Source organism: Balaenoptera ricei, chromosome 1, assembly GCF_028023285.1.
Source record: "Balaenoptera ricei isolate mBalRic1 chromosome 1, mBalRic1.hap2, whole genome shotgun sequence".
Taxonomy (NCBI): Eukaryota; Metazoa; Chordata; class Mammalia; order Artiodactyla; family Balaenopteridae; genus Balaenoptera; species Balaenoptera ricei.
This window is the reverse complement of record NC_082639.1, coordinates 32,049,217-32,068,519: the sequence shown is the minus strand read 5'-3', so window position 1 is coordinate 32,068,519 and position 19,303 is coordinate 32,049,217. Positions and strand designations below refer to the sequence as shown.

The window sequence follows — 19,303 nt, the reverse complement described above, 5'->3', positions numbered from 1 at the left end:
CAGAGTAACATTCTCTATGGTGCAGAGAGCCAAGGAAATGCAACCCAAATGAATAAAAAAAATCCACCCCAAGTGGTGCTTCTATAAGCCACAGTAATCCTCACAGAACCCTAGGTAGCTTCAAGGAACTTTTCTCTTTGTGATGTTCATGCCTTTCTAAGTCATGTATTACATCCACCTGGGCCTTTAAGTGTTCCCCTCGTAGCACAATTTTTTATTTGCTTAGATGTAGCTCATCCTGTCCATCACTGGTAGGGTTATGATATCTAAGATGCTGGGAGTTCCTGACCCTGTAGTCAATGGAATTGGGATGAGGGCATTCCTGGAAAGGCACAGGGGAAAGCCTTACCTTGTTTGCTCCAAGGGATGCTGAAAAAGGCTACTATGTTCCATAGAAAATAGCTCCTAGATGGCCCTCCCAAATCTCCTTGGGGTTCCAATTTCTAGCTAACAAGATAAGGAAAAAGCAAGCAGTGTTCTCCTTGGCCAGCAGCACAATGTTATCGTAAAGAGAGCAAGTACAGCAGGCAGCAAACAGGCAGTCAAAGATTCCAAAAATGTCACGTGCAGTATCTCTTTTGTTTGTTTAGTTCAATCACACACAGCATGAAAAATAAAACCTTATTAATAGACTTGGAAAGGAATAATGTTGTTTTACTGAGTTAAGGTTAAAAAGATATATATATATATATATCTATCTATCTCCTCATTTAAAACAATCAGAGGGCATTGTTGTTGTTTTTTAAACTTTGAGTTTATTTATTTATTTATTTATTTATGGCTGTGTTGGGTCTTCATTTCTGTGCGAGGGCTTTCTCTAGGTGCGGCAAGTGGGGGCCACTCTTCATCGCGGTGCGCGGGCCTCTCATTACTGCGGCCTCTTTTGTTGCGGAGCACAGGCTCCAGACGCGCAGGCTCAGTAATTGTGGCTCACGGGCCCAGTTGCTCCGCGGCATGTGGGATCTTCCCAGACCAGGGCTCGAACCCGTGTCCCCCGCATTGGCAGGCAGACTCTCAACCACTGCCCCACCAGGGAAGCCCCAGAGGGCACATTTATATCAAAGAAATTGGTTTGCAATATAATTAAGTTCTAAAACTAATTTAAACCCGCTCCAGTTTTTATCAGAATAGGTGTTTTTAAGACTACTTTATAAAAAGGAAATCCTAATGAAAATTATTACTCTATTATTACTCTGGTTTATTGGAGTAAATGCAGAATGAGTTAAGAGGAACTAATTCATGAGCGTGTCTGAATTCATGTGAGAACCTTTAGCTTCAAATGCTTCAGATTCTGACTATAAATCACTTCCAAAGAAGTGACATAACAGTACTGTAAACATTTCTGCTCGGTTTATAAGTAAGCCTTACTAATTTAATTATGCAGTTGGAACCAGTAAAACACATGTGAAAAAGGGTGGTGTTGGGTATGTTAGCATCTGAGAGACAGCATGGAGGTCAAGAGCCAGAGTGTGCTGGATGTGAATCCTGTTTCTGCCATTAGCTGCCTCTCCTCGGGCAAGTTATTTAACTTTCCTATGCTTCAATTTCCTATTCTATAAAATGGAGATAGTAATAGTAGCTACACCTCCTAGAGGTGTAAATGTGTTATTATTTGTAAGGTCTTATAATAAAACAGTGTGTGGTATATAAAGCTATAAGTATTTGTTAAATAAACAGAAACTCAGAACGAATTCCATGGGTACTGTCTCAACAGGCATATTTTATGTTTTGTCAACTTATAATAGTTAGAAAAGCTATGGTTTGGCTATTTCAAAGCATTCATAAAGGCAGCAGATACCACAGAGCCAAGAGATGCTACAGTTTAAAAAAGCAAAGCCATTCTCAACGGGCTGGGATGTGGGTAAGAGGGACAAAGCTTAAAAGCCAACCTATGGGAGACTGACTGGAAATCGAAGAGCTGGAATCAGAGCGCTTTATTTTACTCCCAGGATGGTGAACTAGAATAAAAAATATATAAACACAAAGAAACAGAGCAGGAAACGCAGAAACTGGTCAAGAAAGACAAACTGGCAGACAGTGGGGGAGCCTCCTGTGTACCCACATGCAGCTTGGCTAACAGGAGAAAGGAAAGGAGCAGCTGAACGGGATGTAGCAACTGGAATCTGATCATCCCCCGCTTGCTGCGGCCCTCACACGCCTCTAGCTGCAGATGCCATCACTCACATTGAGTTGACTGTTATCTTTGGCCTTTGGGCTAAAAGAGTAGACCATTTTTGGCCTTTGGGCCTTTTTAGGTTGAAGCAGACTGAGACCCCATGGACTTACTTAGGTGACCATATGCCTTACAATGCAGTGCCTAGGCTCACTGCTAGGTGTTCTCTATTCCTCTCCTGGTTAAGGGAGCTCCCAGTCCTCCCCTGCCTAGGAGGGGCCCAATACCCTCTCTGGGTTTCAGACGCAGGAATTACAGGCAAAGTCATCTGCAGCACTAACAGGGAACCGGCAGGGCTTTATAGGGCTTCTTTCTAGGCTGGTGTTAATTTAACCCCTCACACAGAAACATTTGATGACACCAATAAATTCCCAATTCTCGTTAGTGTGTCCCTAGAAACCCGTCTCCCCTGACAGCATCAAACCCTCCTGCTCTCTCTCCCTGGTCTGCCCTGCACCCCGAGTCCCAATCTGTGCTAGTGGGATGACACCTGGGCAGCTTAACAACAGAATCAACAAACAGACCCCACCACCAACACCCTGTGGAATCATGAAAGATCAGTGGTGAGGGCGTAGCTAACAAGTAACACGAGCTCAGAAGGGCTTCTTACCTCGGCAGGGGTCATTTTTCACTAGGAATTCATCCAGGGCCATCCATCCTCCCCCAACGCGGACCATCACTGTGCTGCGCAGGATGCGGACCAGCCGCAGCTGCTGGGAGTCCCCAAACTGCAGGGCCAAGGGGAGATGGTGAGCGAGGGCGCCCGAGAGCAGGGCTAGACTTTCTTCCCTAACTAAGCAGACTGTATTCAGACAGAATGACAATTTCACGGTTTGGGGGCAATTTTAACTCTCACTATTTTGCATTTTTCACAAAAAACTTAAAATATGGAAAAGCTAAAGGTCATTATCTTGATGTACTTTCTGTTCCGATAAAGTTAACTGTTGATGGTTGTGACCTTGCTCCAAAGGGGAGGGAGGACAGACAAGGCATTAGCTCACTTTGATTCTTTTAAAGATTCTGCCCAAATTAAAACCCAATGATACAATTCTTTGTTAAGCTAGTTTGTTTCCATAAAAGAAAAGGTAGCTGTAAGGTGGATGTCAGCTTCTGAATACAGTGTGCTCGAAAGTTAAATGGAGAACAGCAAATAATATTTCAAGTCTCAAGGAAAACCTTGCAAAGCATCATCATTATTACAAGCTTAGAAGGAAATTTGATTTTCCACATCATTTTCAGAAATAAACCCCTAAGTATTCTCTAATTGTGTTGTCACCAGCAGAAAATTTTCTTCAGCTGAACAAATGATTAGTGTTTATACTAAAATTCAGTTGAAGAAATTAAAATTTAAATCTACCATGCTGATTGTAAGTAGTTTTCAACAATCATTTTGGGATGTTAAAACAAGCATGATTTTCTGATATTTATTTTTCCTTTTTTACTTGCCAAATATTCCTACTTCCCAGCCCTATCAACATTTGGAGTTTCCCATTGCATAAATTATCCTCTTCCCAAAATAAAAGTTAAGAGGTAACAAAAGAGAATCATGCTGAGATCTCAAAACAAAAATCAAACGTATGGTTGGAGAAATGGAATTCCTAAAATTGTTTAATTCAAGGAGAATGTTGAGGGGGGTAATTTAATCACTTAATTAGGATTTTCAAAGTTATAAAGGAGAACCATAACTTTGAAAGAAGGCACAAAATTGAAAATGCCAGAAAGGATGTTTAAGAAGGACCCGTAACCAACCTCCCTCAAAATTAATATTTCTGTGGTAATTCTCTGTATTACTTTACACTGATTCAAGCTGTTTATACAGGCAAGATGATTGAAAAAATATCATCCCCCACCCAAGCCCTTTTCTCTGGAAGTAAAAATGGTCCTCCATCTTTCATCTCATGCAGGTTTTAGGTTTTCATACAAAGTGACTGCAGCCACAGCATGGTGTAGTGTAAAGAGCACTGAAGTCGGGACCCAGAAACATAAGGGGATAAAGGTCCTGTCCCGGGAAGGAAGCTGCCCTCAGACACTGGCCCCACGCGTGGGAACAGGGAGGCCCTTTGGGAGGAACTGAGGATTCCACCAGATCCAAGGGCAGTGCCGGCCCAAGTCACTGTTTGGGGTTCTCTCTGGATAAGTGAGGGGAAGAAGGAAATAAGGGCCTATGTGTCCTCCAGAGGGAATCAGGAAGGCATCCCAAGCGGTACTTTATTCTTACATTACTGTGCCCTGTAATTTACTTGTCAGCCTTTAGAATTAACTCCATTGATTTCATTCTTGTTTCCCCCTTAATTTCTTACTAAAGCTCTCTCTGAAAGATTCTAACTTGCTTTTACTGAGCTATAGGGATAAGGAGGTTTGACCCAAGCCGGGGGCCAAAGTGTCTGGGGGAGGCCAGAGAGATGAATGTGGAACGAGTTATAGCAGCTCTAAAAACAGGGACCTGCAGAAATCCGGCAGAGAGGGGTTGCCAGTGAGGCAAAGACCTCCAAACAGTCTTAGAGGCGACAGTAAGGTCTGTTTCCTTCTCTGCGTCACTGCTCTAACCTTTGCCGTGTGACTGTTGGCACAGTTGTCCTTAAGGCCTCAGGTGCCTCGTGTATAAAGTGAACTTCATAATTCTGTTCCAAACATTGGAACTAACCCTCTGACCCTCTGCTGGTCAGTGGAGTAGAGGAGGACATAGGTGCCACTTCAAAGGGGCCCCTGGTACCCACATGCAGTCACTAGCAAACAGGTACAACCTTTAGGTACTACTTGGCACTCTTATGCAATGATTTATTTAAAGCCAGTTTGACTGTTCTTGTCTTTAGTTTCTTTCCATCCTTTGTTCTTCCCACTGGCCCAGAATGTTACTGTAGTTGGTGGTTAAAGCAGTGCCTGGAACTTTGATTGAAGGCTTCAAATCAACTCTTAGTGTTTCTGATTTCATATCACAAGACAAATTTTACCCATGCAACTTCCTTCCACTTTAAGACATAGGACCCCAGAGCCCTCAAAAAGATCTAAAAGGTTAGAGTTACCAAGTGGAGTCAAAAGCATTCAATCTTTGCAAGTCTAATTTGATCCCATTAGGTTATGCTGGCTGGCCATAATCGGCAAACGTCAGGCTACAGCCAAGTATGAGTTCCACACTCTACTTCTCACATCCCTTATGATTATAAAATATAACATAAGCACAGATAACTAAAATTTTAGTAAGGTATTTAAACACAGTACCTTAAATACCCTAAGACTTTTCTGACTTAGTGTGCGTTATAAAATTTGTGTTAACGGTCAAAAGACTTGGGTGTAAATCAGAACTGTGCTGTCTGGTATTCTGACAAGACTGGGATCTTTTTTAGAAGTGGGATGGATTGATACCATAGCTTTAACTTCCCCAGAACCATACTACTTTTAACTCAGCCCGCCAAAATATCGTCTTCAGCCAATCTAATTTTAAATGGAAAATTATATATACTTATATCCTTTTGCTTCTGAGACAGCTTTACAATACTAGCCCTGCTAGCAGTTTCTCCACTTGGTAAGACTACCAGACATGACCCAGGCATGCTTCAGATTACGTCCTCTCCCCACAGCAAAGAACAGGCAGCATTAGCCACATACACCATTTCCACCAAAAAGAATGTTTGCAAGGCACACTGTACCTGATTGCCGAGGAAGAACTACAGACAGTAAGAGTAAAGGATGGAGGAAAAGGAAGAAAAAAAAAAAAGAGAGAAAAGAACGTTTTGTCAAATTAACACTAAGGAATGAAAATCATGTAATCATATTAACCAGTTCCAAGCAGAACGACACATACTGACCATATTCTTTGTTAAGTCATTTCTCTCACAGGTAATTAAAAAAAAAAAAAAGAAAAAGAAAAAAAACCATTATAAGATTGCTTGGAGCCTTATTAACTCAAAGCCCTGGGCTGGATCCAAGGCAGAGTCACCCAACACTCCACTCCCCGGCTCAGAGCAGCACAGTGTAGCTCTGCTGGACCTTGAAGACAGTTGTGACGTGCTAATGGAACCTCATTTTCCTGTTTCTAACTGGGTGCACATAACTGTGCTATCTGGCCACCTAAATCCTCTTTGCCAATCCTAGATCTTCCTTAGGACTGTAGAGAACCCTGACAAACTGCTGAATACATTTTAGGGGTCCTGTCATAGATCCCTTCTATGCCCCGCCCTGGTCCCCAAAGAAGCTAAAACACAGCACGGTTCACTGTCAGTTACGGCGTCGCTCGGCACAGCTTTCCAGGGAAGACTACTGAGCAGGTTGAGCGTCCTGTGGGGCCTGGACAGAGCTTCTCCAGCCCTTTCTGAGCCTGAGAGCCACTTGGGCTCACAATGACCAGCTCCCTGGGGGCAATGGTCAGTCATTAGATAATTGTTTCCTTATCTTATGATAAAGGTGCCTTCATTTCCTCAAAGACCTGTTCGGCAGTGAAGAGAGGGCTCTGAAATGTCTCCTATATTGGATCCCATACAAGCTACTGCTGGCTAGATACGGCACTATTTTCCAGATGCAACTATCTGGGGCACTAAAGCTCAGCCCACAGGACACCTGACATTTGGCACCTACAGAGGTGAGGGGCCAGAGACTGATCGCATTACAAGTCCCCACTGGCTTTGGTACTCCAAGCATCAGTAACGGGAAGGTGGGATCAGCCATCTGCTGTGTGTCAGGCTGCTTTCACCTGTAAGGGCCACACAGCAGGAATGACCACCACAAAGAACTGATTTTCTCTTTCTTACCCGGTATTTATTCTCTCCAATCTGCTCCACCTGAAACCTTTTTGCACATTTGCACTGAGCCACTTGTCTTGTGACCTATTGGTTGTGAACAACAGAAAAAGAGAAAAGTGTGAAGGGTAAAGCAAGACTTCCTCTTCAGAGAAACAAAGATTTTTATATGTCATCAGAGAAGCTCTTCATTACATATTTTTTAGGCATCTCAGGCTTTCGACACATGCGTTTATCTTCTATTGTGAGTCTCACTAACTGGGATACTCAGACGCTGAGTATGAAAGAAATTCCCCAGTAATGATACAACACATTCTTCCATCCTGCTTCAAAATTTCCTCAAATGTGCTAATACGCATGCATCAATATTAACTGACTAATAAAGCAAACTAGGAGCTGATTTAAATTTCAACCTAGGAGCCCCAAATTCCCTGGAAGTCAGTCCTGGGCTGCTCCAAGCCACTCTCCAAGACCAGGCCCACTGCCTCTCCCATCCCAGGATCAACTCTATGTGCTACCAATGAATTCACACTTTTTGATGTGATACAATTTTCAGTGTGATACAGTTCTTAATTAGGCAGAAAGTTTGTTGGGTACACACCATCTTAAACATTACTTTATGTTTCACCCCTTAAATGCTACACACGAAGACGCTCTCCTGCATCCCGAGGCAGGATCTCAGGACTGTTCTAAGCAACATGGTGCCCTGGAGAGGTTCGCTGCAAGCTGCAGAGCACCACACAGAGGTGACTCATTTAGGTACCAATGCATCGAGACTGAGATACAGCTCAAGAGTTGGCGATCCACTGGGGCAACACCATCCAAAAGGGGATCCCCAAAAAGAACTCCAGATAATCACCTCCCAACAGACACGCTGAAGGGCTGATATGGCAATTACACCCAACCAAATTCAGGACAGCAGTAACCTATGGTCAAAAATGTACTCAAAATACAACTGTTTCCCGTACCTCATCTTCAATTTTATCTGCATCAGTTGTTGGTCGATAAGCATCCTTGTTGGGATGGAGAGCAGCCACGAATTCGTAGTAATCAATGTAGCCATCCCCATCACGGTCAAAAATGTCAGCAACAGCAGTCATCTCTAACTTGGTAGTAGGGAACTCTGGAGAAAATCACATTTTGGAACATTAGCTAAGAGGGCTTACTTGGTTGGTTGGTGGTTATATAAATACTTCTTTAAAAAAAATTTGTCTTGATTTTTTTCTGGAAAACAGTACATACTCCCTTTAGAAAACTTAGAAAATATAAAATATTATAAAGAAGATAAAAGTCACCAAAAAAAATATTACACAGAGCATACTCAGTTTTTTGGCATTTTTGCTTATAGACTCATCTACCCCGCTCCCCAATGCAATTTAAAACCAGAGGCCTACCAACAAACTTCAGAATTTATTTATCCACTCCACTGTTGTTGGAATATATAGATTATTTCAGGAGAGTGACAATTTGGAATTAATAGGATAAAGTTTTTCTACATTTAGATTACTGCCTTGGGTTCTTGACAACTGCTTTCCGAAGTGTGAATGTTTACAACAGCCAGAGTGACTTATTAAAACGTAAACTGGACTATACTGTCTCTCAGATGGAAACCTCTGCTGGCTGCCCACTGTCTTTAGAATAAGATCTGATCCGTTCATGATGGCCAACAAAGCCCTGCATTGATGGCTGTTTCCTACCTTTCCAACTTCACATCTTACCATCTCTAAGGTCATGACACTCCAGCCGTGTTAACCTTTCCATTCCTAGAACATGCCAACTTCATTGCCATCTCAGCACTTTATATCTGCTGTGGCTCTGCCTCTATCTCTCCCCTGAAATCTTGACATGGCTGGATCCTTATCATCACCTAGGTCTCAGCTCAACTATTACCTCCAGACAGGCCTTCCTGGGCCACCCATGTGAAGTAACACAGCTGTGAGATGTGCTTTGTGATCTTGGCAAGTCACTTACAACTTTATGCCTTATTCCTTCTGCTGAAAATAAATGCGATCATACGTTTTGTAAGCTGTTATACAGATGCCAGAAACTGACATCATGACGGACGTGATGTACGACATGATAAATATAACTAATTAGCACTGCTGTATGTTACATATGAAAGTCGTTGAGAGAGTAAATCCGAAGGGTTATCATCAGATGGAAAACAAATTTTTTTCTATTTCTTTAATTTTGTACCTATGAGATGATGGATGTTCACTAAACTTATTGTGATAATTAGTTCATAGGCTGTAAATCAAATCATTATGCTGTACATCTTACACTTATACAGTGCTGTATGCTACTTATATCTCAATAAAACGGGAAGGAATAAAAATTTAATCTGAATTCCTATTGAGAAACTGATATTGTAAAAAACTTATTTTAAAAAACATTTTACAGGTGTACGTCATGTTACTGTGCTTCGCTTTACTGCACTTCACAGATATTCTCCCTCCCCCTTTTAAAACAAATTGAAGGTCTGTGGCAACCCTGTGTCAAGCAAGTCTGTCGGCACCATTCTTCCAACAGCATTTGCTCACTTCATGTCTCTGTGTCACAGTTTGGTAATTCTTGCACTATTTCAAACTTTTTCGTTATTATTAGATTTGTTATGGTGATCTGTGATCAATGATCTTTGATGTTACTATTGCCAAAAGGATTATGACTTGCTGAAGGCTCAGCTGATGGTCAGCATTTTTTAGCAATAAAGTATTTTTAAATTAAGGTATGTACATCGTTTTTTAAGATATAACGCTACTACATACTTAATAGACTACAGTATAGTATAAATATCAGTTTTACATGCGCTGGGAAACAACATTGCAATATTTGCTCTATTACGGTGGTCTGGAACCAAACCTGCAATATCTCCAAGGTCTGCCTGTACTTAGAACCTCGTTATTCACAAAAGTTAGCTTTTTTTCTATACCTCGAATGTGTTTTGCTTGCCATAATGTGTCAAACAACACCTGCTTTTTTTATTCCCAGCAAAATGATGGAGGTTCTTCCCTCCATCAAAACAATAGACCAATTTTAGTAAGCAGGTACATTACTTCTTCCCTAAGACTACAGCTTTAACTTGAGAAAGACTGTTTAGCCAGAATATAGCCTGCTTCTACAAAGCAGGTGCAAGGAATTACGACTGGACTCACTGGATGCTAGAATGCCATCGATAAACTCCTGACGTGTTATCTTCCCATCCTGGTCCTTGTCAATTCGCCGGAAGAAATCCATCACCCGAGACTTTTTGTGATTCATCCAACGCATATACTTTTTCCTCCAGACATCAAAGTCAAAGTTGGCAAATTCCTTCAACTAGACAGAAATCAGAGGTGTCAACAAGACCTATTGTTTGGCCTTCAAACCTGCCCAGAGCATACCAAAACTTTCAGACATCCAGCAAAGCCATGCGGGCCTTTCGAGGGGGACCAACAATGATATCTGTGTATTGCATCTTTTGGGAACGCACACTCTGGCTCCTTCACTTAAAGCCATGATTATCTACACAAGCTGTGGTAAAATGGAGCAGCGAGAGAAACGGTAACTGAACAACCACCATGGAAAATACGGAGCACGCAGAACAAGAATGGGTGGAGCCAGCCTTGCTTTCCCTTGGCACTTTTTCCCCTTAGATGTAAGAGAATGGATTCTATCCCAGAAGAGACGTCCTCAGCACTCCTCACTTAAGTGATTTTGAAAGGAACTATAATCACACAGAGGCCTATGTTTTCGAGGCTCAGCCCCCCTCCCCACTGGTCTTCTGAGATAATTTGAGTTCCGGTTGGAAGCATCAAGAATCCAGTCCTGCACCCAAGCACATTTCTTTGGGATGGCAGCAGAGGGAGTGAACTGTCCTTCTGACTCCCATTTTAAATATTTGGCCCTGGTAGATGGCAGCAGGCCTATGCAGTGGGCAGAATGATGCTGAGCTACTTGGACTATGTCAGTGACACAGACTCAGAATGACTTAAACAGTGCAGCGGTTTTCCCCCTGGTCTTTCAAACTCCAAAGTTGGAAGGAATGGGGAAAAAAGAAAAAGCCAAAACCAAATATGCTTAAAACTCAACTGGATCTACAGAAATAACAACAAAAAACACAGAACACTCACTTCTGGGCATAGCTGCTTTGATATGCACAAATAAAAAAAATATAAAAGATATTAGAAATTTGTTGTAGAAACTAGGAAGTGAAGTACTATATTTTTTAGATTGGTTAATGATACTTCAAAATAGACTTGCTTTTCATAATCTACTGAAGAATAATATTGATAGAATAACAGGACGATAAAAAAATTACTCGTTTCATAATTGGGTAGCTTGCATCTACACAAAAGGCTCAGGAATGGTCATTTTTGTGAGAAACTCCACACTTGGCGGTGACCTTGCAGTTATGCTCCTGATCCTCAACCAAGGCCAGGTGCTGAGGAGGGTCGCGCCACAGGCCAGACCCTCCTGGACTGGCTGGCTGCCTGCTTTCCACCACCAGTGCTACGGCCTATCTGTTGTTGGTTTCCTCACATGTGTCTTTCCTCCCAGGGGGCCTGGAGGACAGAGTCCTGGCCTACACTGCTCTGTTCCTCCTTCTGCGTAAGTGGGTCAAGGCACACAGGTCATGTTCAGAGGGCCTCAAGAAGGGCTGTGTTTTGATAAAAGTCACCTCCCTCCAGGGAAGGCTGCTTGGCGGGGCCTCACCTCCTCCAGCCTGTCCAAGGCGTCGTTCAGCTTCCGCTGCCGCTCCAGTGCCAAAAGCCACACCTGCTGCCAGCGGGCAGACAGCTGGTTGATCCGTGGGTTTTTTGCTTCAGATTGTGAAAGGATTGGCATGGGAGGAGGTGTGGGCTGACTCAAAGACTTTCCTGAAAGGAAAAATAATCAAGAGGTTAGAAAAGCTGCTTTTGTCAGTTCACAAAGAGAAACTGCCATCTGTATGAACCTAAAAGATCTTCATAATGGTATCTGGTCAGTAACTGAGAAAAGGAAGTCAGGACCTGGCTACACTTAGACATGGAAGCACACTGACTTAAAAACCATTGATGCTCTTCCCCAGCCAACAGGTCCCTGTCTCATACCTTTAATCGATTCTGTCCTACCTTAGCGAACAGAGGAAATGTCAATGGTTCTGCAGGGGCAGATTTATTTTATGATGAAATTAGCGCAACAGTCAGCGCTGATGACCAAAACATAGAAAGGTTACTGCAAAAGAATCTGCTTAACCACTCCAAATTTCATACCAATTCAAAAAACTGGAGTCTAGTTACTGTTTGTCAGTGTAAGAAAAGTGAGTTTCAAAAAAAGATTTTCGTTCAAATCCAATATGGTTTTTGAAAATGGAAAAGAAATTTCTGCTGGGCACTTGGGAAGCACTCATCAATGAGCAGGAAGGAAGCATCCTGCACAACAGGCTGCCACGTACTGCTGCCACCGCGGGACTTCTCCATGAAAGGCGCATGGGCTGGCTCTATGATCTTCCTTTTGTACGTCTTGGTGACCCTGTCCACGTCAGGCTGTTTGCGAGTCATCTCCTCCATAAATGTCTGTTAAACACAAACAACAAGGAAAAGGGTTGAGAGTTTTCTTGGACTAAGATGGAATTAGGCAACTTCTTACTAACAAGGGTCAAGCCTGTGACAGATGGACCAATTGCAAATGCCTTCGTACACGGCTGCACTCCTTTCAAGAAACGTGATTGTGGCCTTGAGTGAGGCGCTTCATCAGGTGCTGGAGACCTGAAGGAATAAGACATGGCTCTGCCTTCCAGGAGCTCACAGCTGAGTGAGGAAACCAGATAGTCAGAGCAATGAGTGGCACCCAGGGCTCCGAAAGAAGGCCTAGGACAGGCAGCCACAGCCCGAGGTGGGGAGGAAGGCTGCCCGGAGGCTGGTGCCTGAGCTGTGTGCCGCGGGATGAAGAATGAGCCGAAGACTGGGGGCAGGGCAGTCCCACGGAAGCCTGACAGTGCAGCGAGCCAGGGCCCTGCTGATCACTGGCTGAGCTGAGGATACACTCAGAGGAGACGCAAGAGGGACGGCTGGAGTGGTAGGCAGGAGAAAGGTCCAGAAAGGCCTTGTGTCAGGCTAAGGGACTGGGGTTTTATTCTGAGAGCAATCTGTGTGTGGGGGGGGGGGGTGGGGCGCGGGGGGGTGTTTACGGGTGGGTGGGCAACTGAAGGATTCCGATCCATAGAAGAGACACAATCAGATCTCCGTTTTAGAGCTATCATTCTGGCCTCAGTGTAGGAGGGAGGATGGAAAGGGCGGAGGCAGGCAAGTTGGGAAGCCACTGCAGTAATTGAGGCAAAACACAGTGAGGGCCTGAGCCAGGGCAGAAGAGAAGGAGCCAAGAAGTATTTCGAAAGTAGGACAGGTAAGACCTGATGACTGGCTAAATGTAAGGGGTAAAGAAAAAGGAGTCACTCCTGTGTTGGGTGACTGGGTGGATGAGGAGAGAGGAGGCAGGGGTGGAAGGGAGGGGTGGGGTCAGGGCCAGGAAGCAGGGATGAAATGGAGTTTTAGAGCTGCCTCTGGATTCCTGCATGCTGCAGACAAGCCAGGAGATGTGGAAGCCCTTGGTGTACAGGTGCTGGCTGAAGGTGTCGGGCCAAATACAGCCTCAGGTATGAGAAGAGGGTCAAGAATGGAACTTCGGGGAACAACGTTAACAAGTGGATAGAGGAAGAGGAACCAGCTAAGAAGACTGAGAAAGAATTGTCAGAGAGATGGGGGGACACAAGATGGGGGAGCTTAAAGGCACAAGGAATGAGAGGTGATAACAGAAGGGAGAGGGACTGGCCCTGATGGAAGAAGATAATCTCACTCAGGAGAGAAGGGGTCAATGTAGGTAACCTTGATGGGAAGTACAGGGAGTCCTCACTGGCCAGGCTAACTACATATGCTAAAAAGACCTTATGTCCACAGTGTAACTAGGCAAGATCCATGCTTGCATTTCGTGTAAATTATCATGGTTAAAACCCACATTTGTCTCCTGAGCTTTCCTCTGTTCAGTTTAGTTTAGTTTGATGTGTTGTCTGGCCCATCTCTGAGTTCATGCAAGAGGTCTTTCTGAATCCAGGTGTAATGGGATAGGTCCCAGGTAATGGGACCTTGGCACAGAGGCAAGTCAACAGAAACAGGATGCGGCAGGCAGATTTCTAAGCCAGGCCCCAAGACTCCTGACATACATGTCCTGTGTAATCTCCCCCTCAAGCGTGGGCAACACCTGTGGAAAGGGTGGGCAGTCACTCCCTGGATTATGTTTTTTAAAAAAAAAAATTTATTTATTTATTTATTTATTTTTGGCTGAGTAGGCTCTTTGTTGCTGCGCGCAGGCTTTCTCTAGTTGCGGCGAGCGTGGGCTACTATGTTGTGGTGCGCGGGTTTCTCATTGCGGTGGCCTCTCTTGTTGCAGGGCACGGGCTCTAGGCGTGTGGGCTCAGTAGTTGTGGCTCGCGGGCTCCAGAGCGCAGGCTCAGCAGCTGTGGCGCACAGGCCTAGTTGCTCCGCAGCATGTGGGATCTTCCCGGACCAGGGCTCGAACCTGTGTCCCCCGTGTCAGCAGGCGGATTCTCAACCACTGCGCCACCAGGGAAGCCCTGGATTACGTTTTATTCTATAAGATCTGTCAGAGCAGGATGGAGGGTCTCCTGCTGGCTTTGAAGACAGACGCTGCCATGCTGTGAGACTGCCGTGTGCCTAAGACCCGAGGGTGGCCTCCAGGAGCTGACCGCCAGCGAGAAAAGGGAGACCTCCATCCTACACTGCAGTGAAATGAACGACACCAACAACCTGAAAGAGCCTGGGTGGGAACTGCAGTGTTGGCCGACACCTTGATTTCAGCCTGGTAAGACGTCCCCTGGTCCCCTAGATGGGGAACCAGCTACTTCAGGCCCAGAGCCCCGCCCCACGGAAACTCTGAGACAGTAAGCGTGTTTTAAGCTGCTAAGTCTGCGGGAGTATGTTCAGCAGCAATTAAAACACGGATGCACAGGGCCAAGGAAACGGGCTCCATGAGCCATGCAGGAAACACGCGACCACACGACGTGGTGAGGATACCTGGTGCTCAGCGATGAGGGCTTTAACTCGGTCGATGTTCTGAGGGATTGGCTCCTGATCCCGCTGAATGAGGGTGGTCTCGGCCCACTGGATCCACGCCAGAAGTTCTTCCAAGAGCTCGGCGTTGGCCACCAGTTCTGACAGGGCGGCTTCGAGGCGCTGCTGGTGCTGCTTGGCCCATGTCAGGACCTGCGGGGGAGGGAACCCGTCGGCTCTCAGTCAAGCACATCCCTCGTTTTCAAAGCCCTTTTTTGTGTGAGCCTAACAATGACTTTTAGGGGAAAGACCACCCAAGCAGTCAAGAGGCTTCACTCTTATTCTGGAGACAGAGCTGGAATAAGAAATCAGCTCCCCTGAAAGCAAATGTAGCACGTGGTATTAGACACAGAACTTCTCAGGAAGGAGGGAAGAACACACCACGTGTCCACCGGATGTCATCAAGGAACACATCACAACACCAGCACCATCCTTCCAGGTTTCTGCACATTATCAAGAAAACAGTCACTACTAAAATGCGAATGACTTGATTCTTGTTGAGATATTCACAGTGAGTGAAAGATTCCTTACGTGGCGGTGGGGAAGCTCTGGAGTATTTTACTGCTGTTCACCCATTTGACGGGGCACGTGCGGTCTTCCTCTAAAACTAGGAACTCACCTCCTCAAAGCGAGCCCGGATGATGGTGATCCAGTGTTTGATGGTGGTGATGCAATCAGGATGGCAGACCGCCAGGATGACTTCTCCCATGGCCACTGCTGTGTTAACATCCACGCGCTTTTCTTCCACTTTCTTCATGAATTCCTAAACAAACAGGATTTGAAACCAAAACCTTAAACCTAGTCTAGCAGCGACTGTTTACACTGAGAGGGAAAAACAACTTTAGTGTGTTTTTCGACTCTATATGTTGACACAGACCTCTAAAAGCCTGCATTTAGGCATCTCTGTCATTTTCTTTCCAGTTCTCAGAGGTGGGGGGAAGCGAGGGATTTCATAAAAATGACTTTCTCTGCACAGATGATAAGGACTAGAGAGACAGAGGCATGACCCTTTTCCTGATCCCTCTTTTTATAAATTCCTGCTTGGATTCATTTCCATATGTGTAAATGGTGTTGTCTTGGACACATATAGTGACAGCTACAAAACACTACAACGTTTTTTGTTTTTTTTTTTGTTCAAGATGAGATAGGAAAAAGATTATGAATACTAATAGAACAGAAGGCAATTGAATGACCATAGCTTTTCTCCTGGACTCAGAGACCAAGTGTCCTTCCTAACAACCAGAGAGGAAGCTCCTAAAAGACACACGTCTGTGAGCTCCACCAGCTCCCAGCCCTGTCTTCCCATCAGAATCACCCCAGGTGCCTCAACCCCCTCTTCCCAAACTTCATATATGCACATTACGTTACAAATTTCAAAGGCAAATCTACTTTGTTGCCAACACTACAACGTTTTAAAAATACCTACAACACAATGCAATGACAAAACCATGATTAAAATCTCTCGGTGGGAAACACCAAAATTAAAAAAGGAAACATTTCCCACCTTGTTAGCACAGTCACACTGAAGCCCCAGACACTGTATTATATTCTGCAGCTTGGTGAGCAGTTCTAGGGGCACAGATCAGGGCCTGGAGCTGGTAATGTAAGGAAAGTCACACAAGGCGTGTGCAGGTGGGGCGTAAAGGTAGAGCAGCCCATGTTTTCCTCTATATTAACACCAGCTGTTTGACTTGTTTACAACCAGCATGTGCTACTTTTGTAAAAATGAGTGGATGAGTGGTCTTTAAGGGGTCACAAAACCCACCAATCGTTTCCCTCTCATTCCTGATAACCAGTAAGCTGGGCCCATTCTGGCTTTGCTCCTTTTCACATGAGGTCTAACGTTTCTAAGCAAAAGCTGCTTTCCGTTGGTAGCGGGGCCGCCCTCCCCATGTGGGTGGCATGGGTCCCTGCACCCGGGGGCTGGATTACCTTATGAGTGTCGATGAGAGATCGCAGGGCCTCTGTGTCATCAGGAAGTGCCCCCCGAAAACGCAGCGTCTGCTCGGCTTCAGAAAGCCACTCCAACAGCATGTGAATTGTGTCCCGAAACTCTTCTGCCTGAAATAACCAAGCACAAGAGACTGAACCTCTCTCTGAAGCCAAGGTCCTGGACATGGTATGCCAGGCAACGGTCTGGCCTGAACTCAATGGAGTATCACAGGCACTTGAAGGCTCTATCAAAGCCCCACAAAGGTCATCTTTCATCTGTGCAACTTGAAAAACCAACTAAATTCATTATTTCTCTAATACAGATGCGGGTTAAAATCTTGTTGAGCATTTAGAATATCAATTCTTGACTTTGTGTTCCTTACAAGACTGGCTGAAACCGATCCTGATAAAGAGGCTAGACTGACTCTGCTCAGGCCCACCCCCAGGCGCTGCCTGACCTGCTTCAAGGCCTGCTCAAGCCGGCTCTGTTTGCAGACAGAGAGTTTACACACGGTGTCCCAGCGAGTGCTCAGTTCCTGGAGCTGCCCTTTCACCCAAGTGGTGTCATCTCGACTGTTCTCAATCAGCTCCCGGCCTGATCGCTTTAAGACCTGAACGGTTCCCGTTCGCTTTCCCAGTTCCTTCTGGAAAACCTGGAAAAGAAAACAGGAGAATTAGTTTGTCTTACAAATGTTTTGAATTCAAGAAGTAAAACCACAGAGAAAGTAGTCATTTCCTTCAATTCTCCTTGGTAGGTTCCAGTTGTGTGTCTTTTATGCACAGACAGAGGTGGGACCACAAGTAAGAAAGAACCACCACAGGATGTGGCTCTGAATGCGAGCGGCGTGACTTTGGGTAAGTTGCTTAACTGGAGTCCCAGTCTCATCTGTGAAACAGGAATTACGCAGTACTATAGTATCTCCAGAATTGTGGGAGTTTTTTTTTTTTTTTTTAAATTTTTATAGTTGATTTACAATGTTGTGTTAGTTTCTGCTGTACAGCAAAGTGAATCAGTTATACATATACATATATCCACTCTTTTTTAGATTCTTTTCCCATATAGGTCACTACAGGGTATTGAGTTCCTTGTGCTATACTGTAGGTTCTTATATCTATTTTATATATAGTGGTGTGTACATGTCAATCCCAATCTCCCAATTTATCCCTCCCTCCCCCCTTGCCCCGTGGTAAGAGCCCACCTGCCACGCACATAAGAATTTGGTGTAACTTCAAGGTAAAGCTCAACGCTTTGTGCTGAAGCAGGAGGACAGTATGTAGTTCAACGTACAGGTGTAGGGTTACACTAAACGCTGGTGTGCACAGAGCTGGCTTGTTAGGTTCAGAAGTAGTTTAAAAAGCACTCATTTTCATTTTAAGAATCAGTGGAAATGGATATCTTGAGGGTTTCCTGAATTTAAATCCATTTCGACTCAACTGAGAGATATAAACAGGAAATTGCAGGGGGGGTGGCCCTCAACGTGAAGTTTACACACTGGCAAATCTGAATCAAACCAACTTTGGTAAATTCCTTGTGGCTGATGCAGAATCCCTGTAACAGTTTGTTTAAACACACAGAGCAGGGAGCTGCCTCTCTGACAAGCAGAGACACAGGCTCTTTCAGACTTCCTTTCTAGGGGAGCCGTAGAAGGGCAGCATGGGCAGAAGGCACACACAGGTGCAGGACCCAACGGCCTTGCCCTCCACGCAGCCCAGATCTCGCCACTCACCTTGTGGGCATCCATGAGGTTCATGACCAGGTCCAGGTCCCCGTGCACAGGCTGGTCCTCAGCCAGCTGCGGCTCCACCTTGTACAGCCAGTCCACCAAGGCCTGCAGAGCGTCCATGAACTGGCCCGAAAACAGCAGGGCCTCCTCCAACTTGTGCTGCCTGAGAGAAGCACACAAACTTCACTGGTTTTAGTGGTTCTTTTATGAATGCCTCACAATTCTGACCACTGAACAGGAATACTGCTTGAACTTTATCTAGAGAGGGACCGCTGTGTTAGAACAGTTAGAAATACTGTAAAAAGTGACTAAGAGATGTTTAGACATTTTAAATTAAACCACTCTCTAAAATGGATTAAGCATTGCAGTGCAGGAGACCGGTGTAGATGCCCTTCTGGCATTTTAGAGTCCAACTGCTATGCACACGCTATGTTATGCACACCCTACAACCCAAGGTCTTTTTATTTACATTACAACACTCCAGTAGAGGGTGGTGGTTCTATTAATGATCTGGAGCCAGGAGTTCAACTCCTAACTCTCCACCAGTTGTGAGACTCTAGCTGTCTCTTTGAACCTCAGTCACTTCATCTGAAAAACTGGGAGTACAAGTAATACAGAGGTATCATAATGCTTACATAGCATAGCTGATACAAGTGG

At 44.8% G+C, this 19,303-nt stretch overlaps 1 protein-coding gene across 15 annotated transcripts in view; it reads right to left on the bottom strand.

Moving 5' to 3' along the window:
• MACF1 (microtubule actin crosslinking factor 1) overlaps positions 1–19,303 on the bottom strand; it is a 333,257-nt gene that overhangs the window by 10,480 nt on the left and 303,474 nt on the right. For 7 of the 15 annotated variants that reach the window (XM_059919504.1, XM_059919491.1, XM_059919536.1 and 4 more), the window contains 13 exons: positions 18,650–18,809; positions 17,381–17,575; positions 16,923–17,051; positions 15,610–15,753; positions 14,955–15,143; positions 12,320–12,440; positions 11,599–11,762; positions 10,059–10,221; positions 7,875–8,029; positions 6,919–6,993; positions 5,821–5,838; positions 2,784–2,901; positions 1,890–1,958 (listed from right to left, as the gene is read on the bottom strand). In XM_059919504.1, coding sequence (XP_059775487.1) covers positions 1,890–1,958; positions 2,784–2,901; positions 5,821–5,838; positions 6,919–6,993; positions 7,875–8,029; positions 10,059–10,221; positions 11,599–11,762; positions 12,320–12,440; positions 14,955–15,143; positions 15,610–15,753; positions 16,923–17,051; positions 17,381–17,575; positions 18,650–18,809 — 1,700 coding nt within the window. The remainder of the gene's footprint in view (positions 1–1,889; positions 1,959–2,783; positions 2,902–5,820; positions 5,839–6,918; positions 6,994–7,874; positions 8,030–10,058; positions 10,222–11,598; positions 11,763–12,319; positions 12,441–14,954; positions 15,144–15,609; positions 15,754–16,922; positions 17,052–17,380; positions 17,576–18,649; positions 18,810–19,303) is intronic. The other 8 variants (XM_059919530.1, XM_059919552.1, XM_059919509.1 and 5 more) reach the window with 4 other exon arrangements.